This window comes from Balearica regulorum, chromosome 7 (genome assembly GCF_011004875.1).
Source record: "Balearica regulorum gibbericeps isolate bBalReg1 chromosome 7, bBalReg1.pri, whole genome shotgun sequence".
Taxonomy (NCBI): domain Eukaryota; kingdom Metazoa; phylum Chordata; class Aves; order Gruiformes; family Gruidae; genus Balearica; species Balearica regulorum.
The window spans coordinates 35,733,101-35,756,827 of record NC_046190.1 but is presented as its reverse complement, the minus strand read 5'-3'; the positions used below and the strand labels follow the sequence as shown (position 1 = coordinate 35,756,827).

Sequence of the window (23,727 nt, the reverse complement as noted above, 5' to 3'; positions counted from 1 at the left end):
AGGATTGTAATGTCCTCCTCCCTGATTTCTCTTTAATCTAGAGGTTACTGACAATACTGTTGAATGTTCCCATGTGAAGTCAGTGCATTGAGAAAACCATACTTGCGCAGTCTAAAGAGGCTCAGTATCTTTACAAATGGGTGGATGTTCTCAATTGAATATATTTCTGCTAACTGAAGATAATTTTTGCCACCTCAGTGTCACCAGTGGCACTGTTTAGCCACGCCTTCCCTCTTTCCTCCCCACAGAGCTCTGCTTGCGTAGGGACTGTGTGAATATTCCTTAATCCATGTTAGGCAAAGTCATCTTGGCTAGTTTAGCAGCTGGTCAAGATAGTCTGAGCTAATCTGCATGCTGTTGCCTGAACTGGAGAGTGCTTACACAACCTCTTCCACTGGCAGAGCTCTGGAGGCCATAATGGGCTGAATTTGGGAGGTAACCTCTTTAATCAGACCAGCTGTTCTAAAAAATGAACTTATGTCTGCTGCCTGTGTTACTTTGTTTTGGAAGCTGAGTGCCTGTTGTGTTGCAGATACTGTTAGCTAATTGACTTAGGCTGTGCTACCCTGTGTTTCCAGTGCATGTTACGCTGATGATACACAGGTTTTTTCAGTGATGTGCCATTCTTAGGCAGGAATAGAATTTATGTGTTTGAAAACTGGGCATAAAATGTCCAAGCAGGTTCTTGTTTAAGGGGACTGTTGAAAATTTCAGCCTTAACGATAGACCCTGATGATATTTCTCCACTTTACTGTTGCTGAAATGGACATTTTAGACTTCTGATCACAAATCGTAAGCGTGAAAGCAAACTTTGAGGTTTTCCAAATGTATTTAAAAGTACTGGAAAAAAATCATAGATGTTTTAGTGTTTGCTTTGCAGAAGCGTGCACTGTATATCTAGAAAAATTACTATTTGGGATCTGTTTCTACAGTATTTTACATTATAAAGAGGACATTGTGTAGCTCATTGCAAAATCAGTAGCTTCAGTCTTTAATTTGCCCTGCCTTGTTTTGCAGGCTTTTTTGTTAATAATGAATAGGTGAATTTAATTTGCTGTGGTGGAATGTTTTCCTCTTACATAATGTCTACACGTGTAGTCATTTGACAATAATCTAGTTGACCTTAATGTTAATTGAGTTTCTGCACTCATTTTCAGATGGCAAGATTAGAAGGAACCATTATGATTAAGTTTTTCTGTACTTCTGTATATTGCTCCAAATACAGTTGTTGTTTAGTTACTTTGGGGTGTCAAATTCAGCTTCTCCTAGAATAGCATGCTTACAATTTTAAGTAAAGGATGTTTTGGCAGACTTCTGGGTTTACTTCTCTCTCATTTCAATTGATATCTTAGTACTGAGTGTAACTGTCTTCAACAACACTAGCTTGTTAGTAGCTTTTTTTTTAACAACTTTTTTTTTTTTTTTAGAGCATGTTGGTGCACTGGATGCCCAAAATATTGTAGCTGTATCATGTGGAGAAGCCCACACTCTTGCATTAAATGACAAGGGTCAGGTATATGCTTGGGGTCTGGCTACTGATGGACAGCTTGGCTTGCCGGGAACAGAGGAATGCATCAGAGTGCCCAGGTTAAAAATAATTAGTATATAAGTTATTTTTTTTAAAAAAATGTGCTTAAATCATATTGGTTAAGCTATTCTGCTGTTATAATTAAAAACACACCCTAGAAAGTGTATTTTAGCTATTGCACTGGCATGCTCTAGACAGTTTCCTATCTCAAAATGTCAGCTTATATGAGAAGTATGTTATGGGTTTGCTTGGTTGGGTTTGTTGGGTGTTTTGGGGTTTTTTCTTTTGGGTTTTTTTTTTTTTTTAGTCATCTACTAAGAATGAGTTATGTTGGAAAAGTAGGATGGGTATTTTAAGAATGTAAATGGGGATTGATAACTGCCATTTAAAAGAAGTAGAATGTTAAACTTTCAAAACCAGTTGTGGGAGTACATTTAAAGAAGGTGGGTTTGCTATCTGATCTCTGTACTTCAGTTTTCACCCTGAGGTTTTTTAGCTGTGATGAAATAATACACCTTCCAGTGATAAAAATGAGTGCTAGCTGGATTCACTTGCTTGTTTTCAGAATGTTGTAAGCATTCCAGCTAGCTGAAGTCCACATTTTTACTGTGATGAATAGGTTCACTGAAATCAGTAGCAGTAAGTTTGTATGTTTGGAAGCTGGAGGTTTTCTTTTCTAATTTTTTTTTTTATATAGGAAAAAGACACAGGAAAGGAACAATTCCTTGGAACATTAGAAATTCATGACTTTATCATGGCTGTGACATATGTATAAATATGAAAGATATAAATAACTAATATAAGGGTTATTTATTTCTGTATTAAATTTAGAAGCCCACAGGCCTTTTAGAAACTCCTGTTTTTCTCATGAAAAGTTGAAAGCATACTAGATTTAATGCACACTTGTATGTATTTGCAATTTTTTTATCATATTACGCAATATGTAATAGCTCTGTAAACTGAAGTTTTGATTGAAGTTAGTAGAAATGAAAAATGGAGTGTTCAGATTTTAACAGAAAGTAGTTCAGTCCTTATATCTCATTGATATGAAGAAGATTGTAAAACATTTTTTTCTTTTGGAAACTAGAAAGTAAGAATCATTTTCTTACATTCATTATGGTCTTTTCTGACTTTATTAATTTGAAAATAAGACAGGACTTGTTCTTGAAGGTGTTAGAAAAGAAGCAGTTTTGACTTAAGATGTTACTAAATGGCTTCTAATTTAAGTTAGAATATTTAAACTAGTTTCTTACATAGTTCAGTGAAAAGGATTCACTTTTTGTATATTACCCTTTGGAGTGACTTTATATTTCATACCATGACCCAGTAGCTTAATTCTTTCTCTGCTTTCTTACCCCAATAGAAATATTAAAAGCTTATCAGAGATCCAGATCGTTCAAGTTGCTTGTGGTTATTATCACTCGTTAGCACTCTCAAAAGGTAAGCCAAATTCTCCTGAAGTTTTGTGTAATTTCTTACCAGGTAATTCCAAATGTTTCAACATTTATTTTTGTCTTTTTAAAAAAGGAGGTTTTTTTTTTTAAACATACTACTACTTAACACAGATGGGATTTCAGGTTGGTAGGAGAAGTGTAATTTAATGATGGAAGCTTGAATTTAAAAATAAATGTACAAACAAATGTAGTGTTCTGCTTTTTTTTTCTTACACATTTTTGCTTCTTATCATCTTGCTTTCACGTAACTTCCATTTTAAATTCATTTTTGTTTTTCTCCTTTTTTCTTTTTGGTCCTGTTTCTTTATCATCCTGCTAGCATGCTGCTTTGTCAGTAGTCTGTTTTAACCTGTAACTTCAAGTTGCTGAGGCTTGCAAGGCAACGATCTCCTTGTCTGCTTTTCTGTTACAAAGCCTCTGCTTTGTTGGTGCTTCTGTAGTTGATATGTAATGTCACGTTATAACCCACCTTTTGAAAGGTTTAAACATACATCTTCAAAATTTTACTGGGGCCAGTTAGTATAGGTATCCAGAAATGAATACAAATTTGAATTTCCTGCCTCTTTGTTTTATTGTAACAAAGGAGAGTTGCGGCCAAAACTTCCATTTGGAAGAAGTGGCTGCTGGACGGGCTTAATGGAAACATAAAACTCAAAACAAATATTCCAGAAAGATGGTAAAGTTTGACAGTATTTCTTAACAAGGTGTGGTTAAAATATAAACTAAATAAGCTGTGGGGAAGGACATGTTAATTGTATGCTGAATGACTTTTTTTGTTTTTCTTGGTAATAGTTTATGCTGACTATGTGTGCCTTGGTTCTGTGTGTGACTTTTCATGGGCTCATACTGAGTGTTTTCTGTGCCATTATGTATTCCCAGGTGTCTTTGCCATTATAACCTAGTGAGATTCCTTTGTTTTCAGAACAGGCAGACAGAGATTTACGAATAACCGTTTGCCTGGGTTAGGATCAGCAGTAGAATGTGGGCAGTATCAGAATCATGCTGTTAAGCATTCTGTTGGTCAAAGGTGCAAGAATGTAATAGGACTTCATAATTTAAAATTCATTCAGGGTTTTAAATAGTTACAAGCTTCAAGTACAATATCACTATCCTATTGCCAATTCATGGATTTGCAACTCTATGTTTCTGTTCTTCACATGCATTGTAGGGTGGTTGTTTGTTTTGGGGTTCTTTTCTGATTGTAAGAGAACCTGCAGAAATACTTGCAATGTAGCAAGGTTACGGCCTTAAAAATAGACCCACACAGGGAGGAAAATGGGATGAACTTACTTGAATTGGGCATTTTGAGAGGAGACTTTGTAGTATTTTTAGATCTATATATGGGATGTTGTTCAGGTGGATTTAGTTCATGTGATTATAAATGATTGGCATGGGATCTCTTTGGTGTTAGGAATATTGTTTTGTATAAAAGTGGTGTGGGGTTTTTGGGTTTTTTTGGTCTAGTTAGTTTTGGTTTTGTTTCTTGGTTGTTGTCATTTAAATAAATAAATAAAATCTGAGAGACCTGTACCCCAGAGGATGGGTTTCATTGTTTACTGTCTTGATAAAACTGTTATTGGAAAGATGGAGGTAGAACAAAGATAGGAAACATTACTGTTTAAAGGTAACGTTTCTATTTGAAATGTATCGCATCAGCAAAAGCAAAATATCTTTGGGATTAGATGTTGATCTTTAGGATAGTAACTACCTTGGCAAAACATTGGTTGTTCAGTAGAACATTTTATTTTGGAGGTGATCTTAACATAAATAGCGCTCTGATTTGTGATTGTTCAAAATTTTTTTTCCTGAGGAATCAAGTGATATTATAAACTTTGTACTTCATTGATCATATCATTAATACAATATTTTAAAATTTAAACTATATGTCACTGAAATTGTATGTGAAAATTAAGTATGTTACTGTATAAAAGCTTAAATGAGGCTTGTGATGGCAAATTTTTGCATGTCCAGTATGCAACAGGATGTCTGCATGAAAATATATGCAGTAGTGGAACTCCCAATGGAATACCATCTTGCTTTGTAATAACCAAACACAACTTATCTAACACTGTTGAAACAGGACTGTTCAGAGCAGTGTTGAGGGTTTTGAATGTGATATTTAATCAGACTGAAAGTATTTAAATATTTGAGTTGAATGTCTGCAAATGACATGAGAATGCTTAGCTTCAGAAGTCAGTAATTTGCATGCATTTTTAAACTCAAAAATATCTGAAGAGTAACTCTAACTTTTAGCTTGTCTTACAGTAAATAAACTTTATATAATTTAACTATATTGATTGTATTTCTTGGGGTTTTTTGTTGGTTTTTTTCCTTTAAACAGGAAGTGAAGTGTTTTCCTGGGGACAAAATAAATATGGCCAGCTGGGCTTAGGTTACGAGTATAAAAAACAGAGCTCACCACATTTGATTAAATCTCTGCTGGGAATCCCTTTTGCACAGATTGCAGCAGGAGGAGCTCATAGTTTTGTTCTAACTCTTTCTGGAGCCATTTTTGGATGGGGACGCAACAAATTTGGGCAGTTGGGTCTTAATGATGATAATGGTAAGTAAAGATTACTTCAGTAATATTTCAGGCTGAAGGTCTTGGTTTGTGAATCTAAAGACAGCAGTATTCCTAGAAAAGGAGCAGACAGAACAAACCTTTGTTGAATATTGTTGGAGAGTGCTGATGTCATGTGAGATTGCATAAGGAAGACATAGAGGTTTTGTCCTTAGCTGTTTGGTAGTGAAAATTCTGACAATGTTATGTTGAAATTCCAGCCTGCTTGACTTGTTTTCTTTCCCTGTTGTAGATTTTTCTGTGGCTTAAACTTTCTGAATGGGATTGAATTTAGATACTGTGCAGTAGTTACAGTTTGAGCTGGATTTTGGGGAGATGAAATTGCTTGACAAAACCAGTAATTGATCAGAACTACTTGGTTGTCCTTAGTAGACATATTTAAGGCATCTTCATTGTTTTAGTGCCATGCAGGTATCTGCCTTTCTCAGGCCACTTCTGATAATCATTCACAATTTTCAGCTAACCATTTCCAAAATTTCCTCTACTAGGGTGTTGATACTCATTAACAATTTTAAGCAAGTGCTTAGGTTAGACAAAAAATTGTTTCTTTTGTTACATGCACACTAACCACGTGCAGGGCTCCAAGGTGGGAGTATATGCTATCAGGTTCCCATCATACACAGTTTAGTATAGAATAATTGATAACTAATTTAATGAATTCAAATTTTCTCACTGGTTCATTGTTCTCAACACTATTTAAAATAAGAAAAATGTGTTGTAGTTAAAATGCATATCTGAATTAATGCTTTAAGTCTGGTCACACTCATGTAATAAGAAAATTACATGTACTTTTCAGAAATCAAATTTTCATGGGAGACTTCATTTACTTCTATGTATTCTTTGGAATATGTTTGACTCCAGGTTTTTATAAAGCATCATTTCTCAGTAAAATCCATTTTATGTCTTTATAGGGCTTCTTCCAGGCATCTTAGTGTACCTAACAAATTTTAAGACATTAGCATTAACATTTAAAAAAGCTGCCTTTGTACAATGAGATGACAAAGTTGATTTGTTCTGGTGATGGAGGGAAGTTAGTTGTGCTTCCTAATTGTTCAGTGTTCCATTCTATTATATGTTTAGTAATATTGAACTATGACCAACTGATACCAACTTATATAAACACTTTAAAAACATGAAGCACATAAACAACTCAAAACAACTGTAACTTGTTTTCTTTTCTGATGGCCGATGGAACATACTGTTCCATATTTCCTGACTTATGTATTGACATGGGATCCTATCCTAGTGAAAATGAGACTATTTGCTACAAAATATTTCAATATAAAAATATATCTGTTTTTCTGTATTACCACTTCTGTCTCAAAGATACGTAAACTCAGTCACAATGATTGCATTATGCTAACAAATTTAAAGTGCTTGTTTGACTGGAACCGAATTAAAAGAAATGAGAAAAACTATTTGTTTTCTCATTTTTATTTTCAAAATAAGTGATCTACTGCTGTATTAAACCTTTCAGACAGATATGTTCCTACACTGCTAAAGTCACTGAGAAGTCAGAAGGTTGTTCATATATGTTGTGGAGAAGATCATACTGCTGCCCTTACAAAGGTACAATATCTTACAAAGATATGTTGATGCTGTGGTGTGTTTTTTTTTAATGTTTTCAGGAGAATATGCTACCTGAATAGAAAATAATAAACAAAATTCCGCATAAAATTTCTTCAAAGTTTATTGGATGAAATTGAGGAAACACTGGAAGAATGGTTAAATATTTGAAAAAACTTACCAAACACAAGAAATCTTTCAGTAGTTTTCATTTTCTGTCATATTTGGTGAAATTGAGCATACAAATATTGCTATCATTTTTTTATACGACGGTGCATGTTGCATTATTAAAATTATGCAGATATTGAAATTTTTGTTGGTTTATCCTAAAGAGATTAGCTGTTTTCTTACTGTAATGCGTCTAGCATTGCTGTTATCACTGATCAGACCAAGTTAATTCTGAATTTAAATTAAATGCTGGGAGGATCGGTTTGTGTCATTATTTAAAGTTTTCTTAGTGATCTGCTATTTGCTTTTGTGGTGGGTCGACCCTGGATAGAGGCCAGGGTTGCTCTGTTACTCCTCAACTGGACAGGTGAGAGAAAATATAACAAAAGGCTCGTGAGTCGAGATAAGGACAGGGGGGAGGTCACTTAGCAATTACTGGGCAAAACAGACTTGACTTGGGGAAATCAATTTAGTTTATTGTGAATCAAATGTCAGAGTAGGATAATGAAGAATAAAACCAAATCCTAAAACACCTTCCCCCTACCCCTTCCTTCTTCCTGGGCTCTATTTCACTCACAACTTCTCTACCTCTATGTCCTCCCCGCCAGTGGCACAGAGGGATGAGGAATGGGGGCTGTGCTCAGGTCACAACATGTCTCTGCTGCTCCTTCCTCCTTGCTTTCTTCCCTTGTTCCAGTGTGAGGTCCCACCCATGGGAGACAGTTCTTCACGAACTGCTCCAGCCTGGGTCCCTTCCACGGGGTGCAGACCTTCAGGAGCAGACTGCTCCAGGGTGAGTCCCTTTCACAGGGCCAGAAGTCCTGCCAGCAAACCTGCTCCGGTGTGAGCTTCTCTCTCCACAGGGCTACAGGTCTTGCCAGGAGCCTGCTCCAGCGCGGGCTTCCCACGGGGTCACAGCTTCCTTTGGGCGCATCCACCTGCTCCAGTGTGGGGTGCTCCACGGGCTGCAGGTGGAATCTCTACACCCCCTCATCCTCCCTCCATGGGCTGCAGGGGGACAGCCTGCCTCACCATGGTCTTCAGCACGGGCTGCAGGAGAATCTCTGCTCCAGCACCTGGAGCACCTCCTCCTGCTCTTTCTTCACTGACCTTGGTGTCTGTAGGGTTTCTCTCACATATTCTCACTCCTCTCTCCTGGCTGCTGTTGCGCAGCAGCTATTTACATACTATTGGCAAACCAATAGAAGAAATTAAAGATTTACATAATCCTCTAGTAAGTATTATAGTGTGAGGTTCTATGAGAAGTTGGTCATTTAGTTCAAAGCCAATTTGGAAAAAAGCAAGTGTTCTGTGTCAGTGCAGCATGTCTTTACAGAGATGTAGGAATTCATTAAAATAGAGAGCTGAAAAGTGTCAAATTGCCTTGTATGTAACTGTTGGCTAAAGGCATTATTTGGAGTAATTTTTAATCTTTTAAACTTATTTGGAAACCTTTAGGAGCAAAACAGAATGCATAATGCTAGTGTTCTTTTTTACATTCATTTTAGTGATGAATAGTGTATTTTAAGCATCAAGTGATGATAAATACCTTTTATTTCGTGGTGGGTAAAACAATACATACATGTCTTAGTTTAAATTATTGACTCATATGCTTTTCTTTCTGTGTTTTGATAGTTGGATTAGACTTCAATATTTAGGTATAAATCCTAAAAATGTTAATACATACTGCTTCCTTTTGTTCATCACTCTCAATAAAATGTAGCAATTTATACACGGAGTATTTTGAGCTTACTACTGATGGTAGTAGAAAACAATTCTGGCTGATTAAGATTTGGGCAAGTGACTAAGCATCCATTTCATGTCTGAATCTGTTGAATTCAGAATATTGTTGTAGATGGCATTAGAATTTTGAGAGCAACTATATTTAATGTTTTATTTCTGAAGAAAATGTCTGTGTGTACTTTTGGAAAATGTATGGGTTTTTTTAATGTGTTTGAATTTTTACACTGTAACAAGTTAAAAGTTGTTTTGAAGAATATGATCTGCCTAAACGGTCATACTGTTGTTGTTTATACACAGTTAGTTTTCTACAGTGAAAGGAAAAGGCTGTTCACAAACAATTGCTTTTTGTCCTAAAATATTCTCTCGTTTTGACTGAAAAAGATGTGGCAACTTTATCAATTTCAGGATTACATTGCTGTATTGTGCAAGGTTAGGGAAATACAGAATGTTACAGCAATCTGTAACTTGCATTCTAAATGTTTTTTCCCTTTTTAATGTATGAAAGTTAACTTCAAACTTGCTTTAAAGCTGATGGACTCGATTAAGATACTGACTTTAAATGCTTCTACAAATTATTTACATCACCCATTCGTATAGCTCCATTTTCCCTTGCGTGATAGGCCTTGAAGAACGAGGAGTCTTGATTTATATCTTTCATAGACAGTACTGTGTATGTGTGCGAGCATTCTTCAGGTCCTGAAATTCAGAAAATCCTGATTCAGTGAATGAGGCTGTTGGTTTTTCTCAGCGGACACTACCATTTTAATGATGATTTCCAGCAAAGGTCCAGTCTGATGCAGAGTAGAATTGAAAGAGCTTTACAATTTCAAAGCATTTGAAAATGGAAAGTTTCAAAGTTGTTGTAAGGTAAGTTGTATAACTTCTGAAAATATTTCTGATTTAACATTCCTTACAGTTTTTGGTTAATTTCTTTGATTAAATTAATCAAAAACACTTTTAAAAATTGACTTGCCTTACGACAATGTTAAATTTTCTGGTTTCTTAAGCTTTCAAATAATGAAGCTGACTGTTTCAATCATACTCTGCATCATCTGCGTGCGGAAGGCAGCTTCCTAGAGTTTATATACCGTTGTAGTTCATCAAGAAAACTGGAAAAGAGGAAAAATGAGGATTAGTATGTATTAATGACACAAATTAATGGCAGGACTGTTGTATAATAATACAGAAATTACAAGAACGCCATTTAACAGGAATAAGGTAATACTTGATAGCTGTGCCATGTTTTCATAACTGCAATTAACTTGTGACCCTTCTGTGTCTCAGGGCCCTCTTGTGCATGTGTATTTTCTCTCCTTTCCCCACAATTCCAAAATCATCGGACAAGGAGATTTACTAAACCCCTATTTCTGTTAAGTTTCTTGTTCTGAGATATACTGTCATTTTAATGCAAGGAATTTATTTGTTTAGGAAGGTGGGGTTTTTACATTTGGAGCAGGAGGCTATGGTCAGTTGGGTCATAACTCTACCAGCCATGAGATAAACCCAAGGAAAGTCTTCGAACTTATGGGAAGTGTTGTGACACAAATAACTTGTGGCAGGTAAGGTCTATTCTGTGCTAGCACTATGAATCTTATAAATAACTTGTTTTGTGTGAAACTTCATATATATTCCAATATGAAGTGGGTTTTTTTTTTTCCTTACCCTTTGTGGTTAGGGAAGACAAGATGGTCTCTAACAAAAGATACTTAGAGACCCTACTGGGATTTTAAAAACATGGGAGTTCCCAGTGGGAGAACTAAAGGAAGTTACACTATTTGAGAGGCTCTGATTTTCTAAACTGAAAGTGTGAGTAATCAGTGTGAAGGTCTTGTTTATTGCTGTCACTTTGTCATTTCCTATTAAAGAACAAGTGTGTTTGGGGAGGTACATGAGCATCACTGAGAATAAGTGTAGAATTGGGAACATAACTAGTTTTGTGAAATATCTGTAATACTGTATGGCACTTCAGTCCCTAATGGGTTTTTTAGTGTGTATATTATAATAGCACCCAAGATAGCAGAAAAATTCCCGGCACACATGAAAATGCTCTTGTCTAAAGAATTGCATTCTAAAAAAATGAAATGAGGGAGGCAACATAATTTTTTAAGAGATGGGCACACTTTGTTACTTGGGTTAAAGAATAAATAAATGTAAACCTGTCTTTCTAGGAGTTTGGTTGACATTGAGCAGACCTATTCCCTTTTAATAGTTTACATAAATTCAATACTGGTTCTTCCCAGGCTCATGATAGGAGAGAAGGCATCGGGAGTTGAGGGAATGGGAGGGGGAAAGGAGATGCAGCCAATCTGGTAGAAACTTCAAATTTCTGAATGTCTAGAGATACGCTCTAAGGATCAGGCTGTGCCTAAGCAGAGGTTCAAGGCAGAACCTGGTATCTCCATTTTATGAACTTTTCCATGAAAATGGAATATGGCCTATTGGAGTATAGCTGAATTATTGCCAGTGGCAGTGCATTGCCTAGAGAGAAGTGGAGTCTTTGATACTATGGGACCTTTAATGTACTGTTTAACACAATTCTCATGCTAGCCTGCACAATGCTTAGGTTTTGTTACTGAATTTTGTTTGCCCTAGGCAGCACACTACTGCATTTGTTCCTTCATCTGGAAGAATTTATTCCTTTGGACTTGGAGGTAATGGGCAATTAGGTACAGGAACAACCAGTAATAGGAAAAGTCCCTTCACAGTAAAAGGAAACTGGCTTCCGTATAGTACTCAATGCCCGATAATCACAGGTAAGCAACATCTGGCATATTTACTTCTTGGATTCCTGTTCCTTTATAGTGTTTTACATATCTTGAGATTTAAATTAAATGTAGGCTGTAATAGTTTTCTTCCAAACAGTTTGTTTTCACTGTGCTGTGTTCCCTAAAGTCCATTTCTGCTATAGGAAATATGTGGTTACTTGTGCTGTGAGTTAGGTCCTTTGTTAGCACTAGAGCTAAAACTTGGAGCTGCTAACATTTACCTCGGTTAAAAGTAGTCTTAACTATTGTGTTGCAAAGATGTACTTCAGCAAGGTTATGTAACGAAGGAACCTTTTTTCTAGTTGAGTGTTGATTGCTGTGTCTTAATTGTTTCTCAAATTCACATTTTCAGTTGCCTGTTTTTATTCCTATTGCAGACAGTGAGGAGTGTTACTGTGTAAAGAGAATTTTCTCTGGTGGGGACCAAAGTTTTGCACACTACTTTTATCCACAGGTAACAAATTAAATATACTTTGGTTCCAAAGACTGTCAAAGTTAAATTTTAGTTTTTCTGATGCTTTTTAAAAGATTTTCATATTGAAGGTGCATGACTACGTTGTAAAGTTCATTAGAGCAGTGCGGAAGCACAAGACACTTAAGTCAATTTAGGAATTGGAGGACTTGGATGCAGTTATTGAGTGTTAGCAGTCAGTAAGCTCTTGAGGCTTTTTGGCATAAGCTTTTTTCCTGAGTGATGGATTCACGCACTACTTTTCATAAAGGAAAAGGTGATTGAATATTTGAGCTCATCCCCTGCCCAGCCCTCCTGAGTAGCTCCCGACTGCAGCTATGCTGTCTTCTGCCCGGTAGCCATTTTAGGATACCACGGTGATGAGGAAACAAATTAAGCTTTTTACTAAAAATGATAGTTGGTGACATAGTTTATGTGACACAGTTTTATGCTGGTCTTAAAACTTAAGGTCTAAAAGGACAAGAATTGATCTGTTTAAACTCTAGTACAGAAAAAAGTCTAGAAGTACTTTAGAGTAAAAATGGCAATGTGGGAGTATGATGGAAAGGAAATGCTATTAGAGGGTGAGTTGGGAGGAAAAAACAAGATGAAGATACATGCCTGGATTTGTATAGGGACTATTTCCAATATAGCCCAGCAGATATTAGACCGTAGGGATTAATGAAGCAGCAAGAGTTGGATATGTGTGGTGAAAACTAATTTGGACACCAAGGAAAACAGATCTTAGTGAGAAACATGTTTGTTGTCAAGACAAACTGAGTACAGGTCAGGTTTGCAGCAACTGTTCACACATCAGTTGTGTGATCAGAATCACAGAATCAACAGTTTTTCTAGTTTGGTGTTTTGTTTGTTGTTTTTAATTCTGGTTGAGTTGTGGTAACTATTGTATTTGAGAGAAACTTGTTTAGCAGGTGTAGACTGGAAAAATTACTAATAATATAGGCTCAAAACTTCTCTATTTAAACTCCTGTCTTAAAAACTTTCTTGTGCGGTTTTCTAAGCACTGAAGTAGATTCTGACTGACTAATTGAGATGAACTGGAGGCTGTATGAATGCAGTTATTGTGGCTTGTTCTGTACAAAAAGTGTTAGCAATAGATGAACCTTGCTGCAAAAGTATCCCTTTTAGTACTCCTTAGTTTGGTAGTTTGTATTGAATTCTTTCCAAGTTATGCAAGTACTATACTCCTGGGACTTGTGTGCCCTTGCCAGTTAAGGGGTCTCAGTTAAAATCTGTTTTCTCGTTAGTTTTTGGGCGGCTCAGTTCCCTGAGTTGTTTTGTTGTGGGTTTAAATGACACTTCAGCTGGACACAAGGGAAACGGCAAGAGGATTTCTCATCCTCATCATGTAGGATGGGATCAGAAGTACTGGGTTTTGGCAACAGCTAGTCATCATTATGCCGAGTCAGCTATGTTGTCAGATTGCAACCTCAGAAGAGATATGTTTCTTTTACTGGTTTAACCTTGGTTTTGGTGCTTTTTGCCGTCTCTTTTTGAACCAATGCTGCTACTTAAAACGTTGGTCTTCTGCTCCTCTTTACTATTAGAAATGTTACTGGAATTCATTTGGTATGAGCAGCACATCACAATGCAGCTCATCTGATGATGCAGTAAATGTTCAGAGAAACATGATTCATTCTCAGAGGAGTCTGATGGAAGTGGAGTGGGAGAGCAGCTGTCCAAAAAATTGAATGGCTCTTTTTCTGTATGCTCACAGCCTGGCAGTGAGCTAACTGGCTCATAGTGACTAGGGAGAAGAGATGCTTGCTTCCCTTGTGTAGAGCTTGTTTAGTGTTCATCTTCTAGAAAAGTACTTGTATGTTTAGGGAGTTTACTGTGAAGTAAGCTAGATGTTTATACTGTATACTCTGCTTTCATAGTGAACGCAGAACTGCTAGGATATAGTAGATTTATCCTTGGGCTTATTTCACAGTAACAGTCTGGGTAGGCAAATTGTCAGTCAATGAAGAGAGAAAGAGCTCAACTACAAGACTGATTTTCTGGAAATCAGTTTTATGTGCCTGATTCTGTATGCTTTCTTTAAAATTTAGAACATGGTACCACCAGATGATTTTAGGTATCCTGACTTTTTGAAGCAGATCTGGACTGTGAATGAAACATTTATTCAAAGATTGCTGACTTTCCCATCTGGAAGACTTCCTGTAGAGATAGCTAAGTAAGTGATGTTGGGGAAAGGAGCTGTCTTTCATAATTTTACTTATGAATTGGGCATTAATGGAGTTTTGTACATACATAGCAAAGCTATTTTTAATCACTGATTTTATTACGTGCAGAGCTTTTGCTGTGCTTTCATTGTCATGCTTGTCAAGTACTTCCTTTAGCCTGTGTCATCTCTGTCACAGTTTAGATGGCTGTACAAGATTAAATATCTAGTTGCACATTGACAAATAACAATACGTGTAAAGGAATACGAGAACAACTCAAAGACTATTGTTTCTACTTTAATAAAGGGGGATGCAAAGAAATTAAAAACAAATTGCAAAACTTGTTTTGAAATGTCTTAAGCATTGAGTCTTGAACGGAGGTTTTGTCTAGTGTTTAGTCATGTTAAAGTCAGGGTTCCATCCTAGGTACAACGTAATTTATTAGGGATTTTTTTATTGCAAATGCTGATTTGTAAAAAGAAAACAAAATAAATGTAACTTACTTCCTATGAACAATTTCAGTGAAATTGATGGAACATTCTCCTCAGCTGGGTGCCTGAATGGGAGCTTTTTGGCTTTGAGGTAAGTGGTCAGGCTTTGAAACAAGTATTCCCCTGTGAACAGAATTAATAGTGGCTACCTTCCTACTGTCTCTTGTTCAACCTTCCCAGTATTTCCTCATCTTACTGTTACTCTGATACCCCCAGTTTAAACTTCTAGCTCCTTTACTACCATATGGTTTGTCAGCTTGCTCAAATGTATCAGCGTGTCTTCTGCCAGTCTTTGGAAGCATGTGTCACCTGGCTGCTACCATGTAAGCCAGCAAAAGTCATTACTTCTCAGCCACAGGTTGTATGCTATTCAAGGGGAATACATTGCACAGGCTGGTTTAGATCCTAGTGTTTTTACACCATTGTCTTGCAGTTAGAGATTATTTTTTTTCAGTTGCTTCAAAGGTCATTTAAGAAATGGAAGTCTGACATTGTGATCTCTCACATTTTAATTCCTTAGTAAGTAGAGCTAAAAACTCAATGTGGAAGAAATTCCTGAGTTGCTGAGAATACAGGATTCAGTCGTTTTCTCTGATTTTTTTTTTTTTTTTTTTTTTCCGCAGCAATGATGATCATTACAAAACCAGCGCTAGATTCTCAGGGGTTGATATGAATGCTGCTAGACTACTATTTCACAAACTCATACAGCCTGACCATGCTCATATATCACAACAGGTTTGTGTGGCATGTTTTCCTTCTGTTTGGGATTATCTTTCTGTGTTACACCTATCCAGAAATACTATTGCTTATGCTTGCTCTGACCCTTTTAATAACTTTCTTTACTCAGTAATATATCAACTACAAATATCTAAAACTCTGATGTGTTGTGCCAATTGGGTAACACATCAGCATATTGTATGTGTATTTTAATATGTAATATACAGTCTTTTTTTCCAAAATGTGTAACAGTCTAATTTAAACTCTTGATGATTGTTTTCTAGATTATTTTTTATCTAGATGGGCATTTGTCTGAATTCACAATTGCATTAGAATAAACTGAATTTTATGATGTGCTCTAGGTGGCAGCTAGTTTGGAAAAGAACCTTATTCCCAAATTGACCAGTTCCTTACCAGATGTTGAAGCTTTGAGGCTGTATCTCACTCTACCAGAGTGCCCGCTGATGAGTGATGCAAACAATTTCACAACATTAGCTATTCCTTTTGGAACAGCTATACTGAACCTAGAAAAAGCTCCTCTGAAAGTTCTTGGTAAGAAACTGAACTTTTTGCTTTTTTAAACTAAGGATCTCCAGATGAAAACGTATAGAAATTCCATCAGTCAAGATGTGGTCTCAGCAACAGCTGCTGCGTATGTACAGTTCTGTAGAATTCCTCACTGAGAAAGTTAACCCTTAAACACTGTTTGATGCATAAGCAAACATATATTCTATTGCTTCTGAGTGAGTTAACTGGCCATCAATATGAATTCATCTGGTATTGTAATTTTTGGACTGCTTCCATTTGGGAGGAATTAAACGGTGTAGTTCAGTGGGTTTGATATGTGTCTGCGCACTTTAAAGTGAAAATTATGTGGTCAGACAGCTAACAAGCTTTAAGCAATTCACAGAAGTGTTGCAGAGCAGATGTTAAACTGTCTTTGTTTTGACTGTAGCACCTGTTCATGGTTTCTCGCTGATCCTAAGTTGTGGTCTTCAAATACACAGCTGAGAATAGCTATATTTTTTTTCAACTCTACTTCCTCACACCTTCTTATTGTGACTCCTGTCACCTGAAATTCAGCTTAGAGTTGAATTTTCAGAATACTTCCTTTTTAATTGGTATTTTTTTTGAGAGAGTGCTTCCTCCTTCCTCAATTATTTTTTTGCCTTGTAACCCCTCTCTTGTGTTTTTCAGTAGATTTTGGTGAGAGTACAGCACTTAGCTGCTGAAAGAAAAGCAAACTGATTGTTTCTTTAAACTGTAGAGTCTTTTTTTTGTGTTGCTTCACTTTGCATTGTGCTCAGGACTGGTTGCTTAAGTCAGGGTTTTGGGGTTTGACCCATCTGATTGTATGTCAAAAGTTATTTTGTGATACTGTTGTGTACTCTGGATGAACAGACTTAATTTAAAGAGTTCATGTGTAACAGTAGAGCATTTGAATAGAGGTTTATTTATACAGAGAGTTGTGTGTTGCTTAAAAGTCTGCACCACTCAGGGTTTTTTTTTTTGAGTTTTTGGTAACTGACAAGTACGCTTTCCAGCAAAACGTGCTTTTTAGTTAAAAGGATGGCATAACATAATGTTATAGTAGCAAGTATTAAGTGTGTGTTCACTTTTTGACAGAAAATTGGTGGTCTGTACTTGAACCTCCGTTGTTCCTCAAGATAGTGGAACTCTACAAGGATGTCGTAGTCCACCTCTTGAAGTTGTGCAAGATTGGCATTCCAGCTTCTGAGAGAAGAATACTTACCAATTTTCTACTCACAGCTTTCAGAGTTCTGGAAATACTGCATAGAGTACGTTCATGTCAATTTTAATCGATTACTTATCTGTTTGTTCTTGTCAGCATCCGTGTGCTGTGTAGTTGTTAAAAGAAGTTAAGTTACTAAAGAATGTTCAATACTTAGACTTGCATCTACAGACATATCTGTAGTTGTTCCATCTGGACCTATGAACCGTTGGAATTCTGGATTCCAATCTGAGTGGTGATGGAATTACCTTTTTTTCTTGGGAACACAGACTGACCCAGTCAATTGCATCTGTGAGGGTATGTTGGAAAGAATTGCCTCTTAAGCTTGAAATGATAGCAAATGAGATCACAAATGGAAGACGAGCAATCAGTATTTTGAACAAGATCGATCTGCACAGTTTTACCAAGGCAAACGTTTCTTTTCTGATTTGTTTATTCTGTTCGTTAGTATTGTAACTGGTTTAATGAAAACTAAGGAATTTATGAACTTTGAACAAAAATAGCTTAAATCATTTCTAGTAACCAGACTCTGCACATCACAGTGTATTATCTAATTGCTACTGAGGTTTCCCCTCCCACCCCCTATTTTTTTCCCTCTGCAGTTTATTCTGATCCTATGGCATTTTGTGTTTATATGCTAAAAGAGCATTTTAGGCATTCCTTAAGGTGCTGGTCAAGTATTGTATTTGTACAATCTAGCGATATGGGCACAGGTGTGTAAATCAGACCTTTGTGTGCTATATGTAACGGCCCTCCTCCCCGAGCTGTCAGAAAGGACAGGAAAGATTTCTGCTTCATAAGTTGGAATTTGTATGCTATGGTTTGCTCAGCTTTTCTTTTAGTCTTTATGAAGACCATCAAATTAAGGCTGAGAGTAAGTCTGTTTAGTAACTATCTTGTGCTAAAAGTGCAGGATGTCCATCACAGATTCTCATGTGGAAAACTATTGGTATATAATAATGATTATTTTGCTGCCTTTAGAATTTCTGTCACTGCTCAGGCTTGCAGTAGCTGTAGATCTTAAAAGCTGAAGTTGGTCTTAAAATCTTAGAGTCTTGTGGGTAATTGTAGAATTGTAATGTGCCTCTCTTAAGTTCCTATTTTTTTTGAAACCGAACTTTGACTAATATGTAGCTACATTGTAGAAATAGAATCACAGAATCATACAGTGGTTTGGGTTAACGGTGCCCAGTTAATCTTATTTTTCTTTGCATCTTTGATGGGTTTCTGAATAATCCGCGTATCCATGTCTTTAACATTGTATTTTGCATTCCTGTAGGCACTGTTGTTTTTCTAGAATTTTTTTTAGTAGCTGGGTATCTGTGACTGATGTATCGAATGCTTGAAAAACATGGAAAATGTCCTTTTGAAAATGGTTATGCAAAGGGCTAATAAAATAAATTGCATTTCTTTAGGTAAATGAAAGAGGACAAGTTATACAGTATGACAGATTTTACATTCATGAGATACAAGATTTGATAGATATCAGAAATGACTACGTCAACTGGGTCCAGCAGCAGGTATTTGGAATGGTAAGTTCTGTTGAGGTTTGATTTTGTGTCGTGTCCCCCCCCCCCATGTATTGGTTGGTTTTGTCCCTTTAGAGGCCTGTAGATTCTCTAAATATGGGCACTTCCTTTTCATAAAAATATCTTCACAGATCACTGATGCTGAACCGACTCATCTTCTGTCAGGTACTAGCTAAGGAAGAATTGTTAAATAGGTGGCCTTCTTGTAGGGTATCATTTTTAGGGCTGATACTGTTCAACATTTTAATCCATCAATTAAAAAGTGATTTAGAACGCTGTCATTTGAGACTTGCCATGTCAAAAAAGTTAAGAAAGTGATAATTCATGATAGGAAAACATCCAGAATAACCTGAATTGCTATGTAAGATAAGTTCAGTCAATGAGAAAGCTGAAGCTGTCTTGGAAAACTAAGTCTAGAAGCATAATAGGGAGTTACAGAGGACAGATAACTAACATAGTTTTCTACTTTGAGTATAGCAGCAAGAACTGAGATAATTAATTCCTGGATCTGTAAACAGAGGAGTGGTAAGTGTGAGTAAATTAATGGCTGTGCAGAGAATTAGTGAGTTGGACAGGATTTTCCCACACAGTTCTTTGCCTTATGCTTTGAAAGAATGTCAAGTAAGTTAATATGCTTTTTCTAGCCACCTAAATTTAATTCTTTTGTGGCAGTACCTAGAAGGTCCTGAACATGAGACACCTATTTTTGCTGTATTTTGTGAATACAAAGCAAGTGATGCTGTCTACCAAAGAATTAAAATTGTACTGTACAATAACAACAGCAGGGAGATTGGGGAGCATAAAGAAATAATGAGTCAGTATTGGCAGTCATGACAGACACTTGTTTCAGACAAGCTTGTCTGAAAAAACAACTGATGTGTGATGCAGGCTGGTGGTGGTAGCGAAGAGGGGTGGTGTACTAAATGAGATGTAGAAGCTAGGGATAAGCATTGCAGGGCCTTGGAATTAGAAACGGGTTGTGTATTTGGAACAGAGAAGGCTATGCTGGTGAAGGGTACAGAAGTGGTGGAATTTAAAAGATGATGACCTTTGCAACTATGCTTTAAATGGATGTAAGAAACCCCAAATTTCATATTTCAAGATCAGAGAAGAAAATACTGAATATGGGAAAATAAGAGCTGGAAAATGGCTTTGTAATCAAAGTCTTAAGCTCCGTTTGTTAATTAAATTGGAAGATTGAGCAGTAGCTTGACAATACTGAGAAAATAGGAGATGCTGAATTTCCCTTTAGTCATCATTATTTTGTCATGCATATGTGCAGTTTCAAGTTCAGCAGAAAAAAATTATTCTGATAAAAGTTACATTTATTATGGGACTGAAAGAAATTCAGTGGCCTTAGTCAGATCTCCTTCATAAATGGCTTTGGCCTTTTCCTGCCTTCATGTCCACAGTTTCCTGTGTTCTAGCTTTTAAAATAAGAAGCCCTACTTGCCTATTGAACCAGTAATAATCAAAATTTCTTTTGCTAGTGTAATTTTTATTGTCATAACTTGAGGCAAAACTGTTTGCTTAATTAAAACGTGGAAGGGAAAATATAGAAGGAAAGAGAATCTCAGAAGTATCCAGAGTAGTCTCAGAGAGAAACTCAGAAGAACTAACTTACTCTTTCAACAACATAAAAATGAATGGGGGAAAAACTGAAGGTACTAAATAATGAACTACAGATTTGAAGAGGTGTCCCTGAGGTACAACCTAAAGGAGCTGAGAAAAAACATTTGAATTAGGAATAAATAATGGCAGATGCAGTAGGAGTACAAAATTGCATAAATCTCTGTGACGAGTGGGGTACTCAAATCTGATGTTTCCTGCAGGAATTAGAGATAGAAAGCAAAGTATACACGCCATCACTTTCTGTGAGCCATGGATATCTACATATTTGACTTCTGAGTCTCATATAGTCCAATGTAAAATGTATTTGTTTGTCATTCATTAGATTTTATTCTTTTTCTGGTTTTTTTTCCTGCTGGATGGAAGCTTCCTTAGCTAAGGAGAATAACATGGCACCAGATAGATAGCTTCATTTCTTAGCACAGTTGATCTAGCTTCTTGTGGAAGGCTCCACACAGTCCCAGCCATATCTATTGGTCTGTCTCAAATTACAAGAGTCAATTGCTTTTCTCATATCTTATCATAGACCCAAACGATTTTTGAGGCTTTATCATAAAGTGGTGATGTTCTTTTGTATTTTTAAATTTTTACTCATTAAAAATGTTTTGCATTTAATTTGACATGCTGCAGTCATTTGAGAATGACATTTGCTTTTACCTATGTATTTTCATTTATTAGTGTATGGAAGTAAACATTTAAAATGTTTAATTATTTCCATCCAAGAAAACGTGATACTTTAATCGTCCTTTTTTAAAGACTGATGTATAGGGTGTTGAAAGGCATGGTTGTATGTGGTAGATTAATTAGAATGTTTATCGTTGATATTTATTTCTCAGGAAGCATTCTCTTTGGGGGGGGGGGAAGCTGTAGATAAATATTTTTAATTCTACATCAGAGATGAATAATTAATGCAGACACTAATGCTGCTTTTTCATCTTAATTATTGCTACCTTTTTGCAAATGCTGTCATAGGATGTCAACCATGGATTAACTGAGGTAAGATTGGTTGCAATCTGATTTCTTTTGCAGAATGTAAGGAAATCAGAAATGTGAATGTCAAGGATTGTCTGATGTGTTCTGTTGGGAGTAAAGCTTTAGGTCAGTGTGGCTGTAATTTGAAAAGTTTTTTGTGGGGCAAAAATATGTAATTCTTTGTATTGCAAATTCAGAGCAACATTTGAGAACAAGGACTACTTTGATATCCACTAGCTGTAAAAGAAGTTCTGAAATTAAAATGTACTAAGTGAGAGTGTTGTTTGTGTGTGTTTTGGTTTTGTTGGTTTTTGCTGGGTTTTTTGGGTTTTTTTTTCTGAAGTACTAAACAATTGAGAATCTACTTAATTTTTCTAAGATGCTTTGGTCCTGCATTGGCAACGAGTAAAGATATCTTTCTCTTTCCAGTAAAATAAATGTATTAAATGAGTACTATTGTAATGACTTCTTTAACCATGATTGTGGTTTTGAAATAAGCAGAGATATGACATGGTTCTTTTTTGTTCTAGTTAACAGATATTCCTGTTACAATTTGCACATACCCATTTGTATTTGATGCCCAGGCAAAGACAACTCTCCTACAAACAGATGCAGTCATACAGATGCAGGTAAGAATCTCAGTTTTTAATGTTAGGAATTTTACTTTATTTTATTTTTTAGTTGGGGTCTTGGAGGGTTGCTGGTGGTGTTGGTGTTTTGTGGATTTTTTAAATTCTGTGTAATATCTTCATAAGAATGAAGGATGTAGCTTTCATCTCTGTATGTATATGATAAAAGCTAGTGGGTTTGTGGGTTTGGGATCTCACTGAAATAAGATTGTTTAATAATTGCATAAATTTCGAAGGAACTTCTTTTCCTTTCATTAATGGGATGGGTTTTTTGAGGTGTTAACAACCCATAGTACAGGTGTAAAAAACCAACCAACCGCTACCCCAGCCAAAAAACAACCCCACCTCCCCTGTGAGCAGACTTTAAATGATATGTTTGTAGACCCTGGAGCTGAAGTCAGTCTATCTTGTTAGAGGCAGCAGCCAGTTACACTTACTTTTGATTTCTTATCTTGATGGGACTTAAAGGCTAGTTCTTACGATTGGTAGTATCAGAGAGGCAACATGCTGGCACCACATGAATCTCTAGTGCGCATCTTAATTTCTCACTTCATCTGTCATACCACCTTCAAAATGCTGCTAAATTCAGAAGTCTGATCGGCGTCTGCAAGGCAGTAGAAAAGAAACTTACTTTGAAAATTTAGCATCTGCTTAGTGGGAGTGGGTTTTCTGATCCTGCAGTTTGCAGTGGGTTTTGGCTCTTTTCCTGTTAAATGCAATTATGTATTACTCTTACTCTGCTCGCTTCTGTTTCAGCTAGAGACTTCCCTAGAAATTAGATACTCGATACAAACAATTGTATATCTTGACCTGTATCTCTTGTGTAAAGGTAGATACACTAGACAACCCTGAAGTAACTGAGAGGATCGTACGTGTTTTCATGATTCTCTAGGTAGAACTGAAACTAGTGTGATGTGGTGAGCTACACTTCTGTTCAATGTTTGTAATTTTTTTTTTTTAAATACATACAATCCATACCTGTTCAGTTGCTGTAAGGGTATAATAAATCATATCCTTAAAAAATGAAAGGAAGAATGAGGGGAGGGTACTGAAAAAGTAAAAGCAGTAAAAGTAAAAACCCCTCTATTTTTCTATGTTTTTAATGTTTAACATAAAAGTTACTGTTCTTTGTCTGAAATTAAACAGAAGAGATATGTCATGCTTAAGTAATGGGCTTATTTAGAAAAATAGTAGCTGCTTTTGTAGTCCATAATAGACACAGTTCCTTATGCCTTTAAAAATGTATATACGCAGTACAAACATTTGACTAATTCAGGGAAATGTTCACATCAAATGTTTCTGTTAAGAATATTAAGTAGTGTTAAAACACAAAAACTTTCAAGAGTTCTATGCCATATTCAGAACATTTGCAACAGTATTTTGTTTTTAAACAATCGTAATACAGAAATTATAATACAAGTGAAATAGATGAATAAATTGCTTTTCATTCTGTGAATTAGTTTTTCATGGCTGTTTTCTTGCCAGATTTATATTAAACAGCTACTGCACTTCATCTAATAAAGAGTAATTTTTTGTTTCCTTTTGTTATCCAAAGTATTTTGACT

At 36.2% G+C, this 23,727-nt stretch overlaps 1 protein-coding gene across 9 annotated transcripts in view; it reads left to right on the top strand.

The window, feature by feature from the left end:
• Positions 1-23,727, top strand: part of HERC4 (HECT and RLD domain containing E3 ubiquitin protein ligase 4) — a 45,781-nt gene that overhangs the window by 13,694 nt on the left and 8,360 nt on the right. For 7 of the 9 annotated variants that reach the window (XM_075758875.1, XM_075758868.1, XM_075758870.1 and 4 more), the window contains 15 exons: positions 1,428-1,587; positions 2,892-2,968; positions 5,324-5,545; positions 7,041-7,132; positions 10,469-10,599; positions 11,633-11,793; positions 12,183-12,259; positions 14,329-14,453; positions 14,965-15,024; positions 15,557-15,668; positions 16,013-16,202; positions 17,277-17,449; positions 18,819-18,935; positions 21,534-21,557; positions 22,064-22,162. In XM_075758875.1, coding sequence (XP_075614990.1) covers positions 1,428-1,587; positions 2,892-2,968; positions 5,324-5,545; positions 7,041-7,132; positions 10,469-10,599; positions 11,633-11,793; positions 12,183-12,259; positions 14,329-14,453; positions 14,965-15,024; positions 15,557-15,668; positions 16,013-16,202; positions 17,277-17,449; positions 18,819-18,935; positions 21,534-21,557; positions 22,064-22,162 — 1,820 coding nt within the window. The remainder of the gene's footprint in view (positions 1-1,427; positions 1,588-2,891; positions 2,969-5,323; positions 5,546-7,040; positions 7,133-10,468; positions 10,600-11,632; positions 11,794-12,182; positions 12,260-14,328; positions 14,454-14,964; positions 15,025-15,556; positions 15,669-16,012; positions 16,203-17,276; positions 17,450-18,818; positions 18,936-21,533; positions 21,558-22,063; positions 22,163-23,727) is intronic. The other 2 variants (XM_075758872.1, XM_075758873.1) reach the window with 1 other exon arrangement.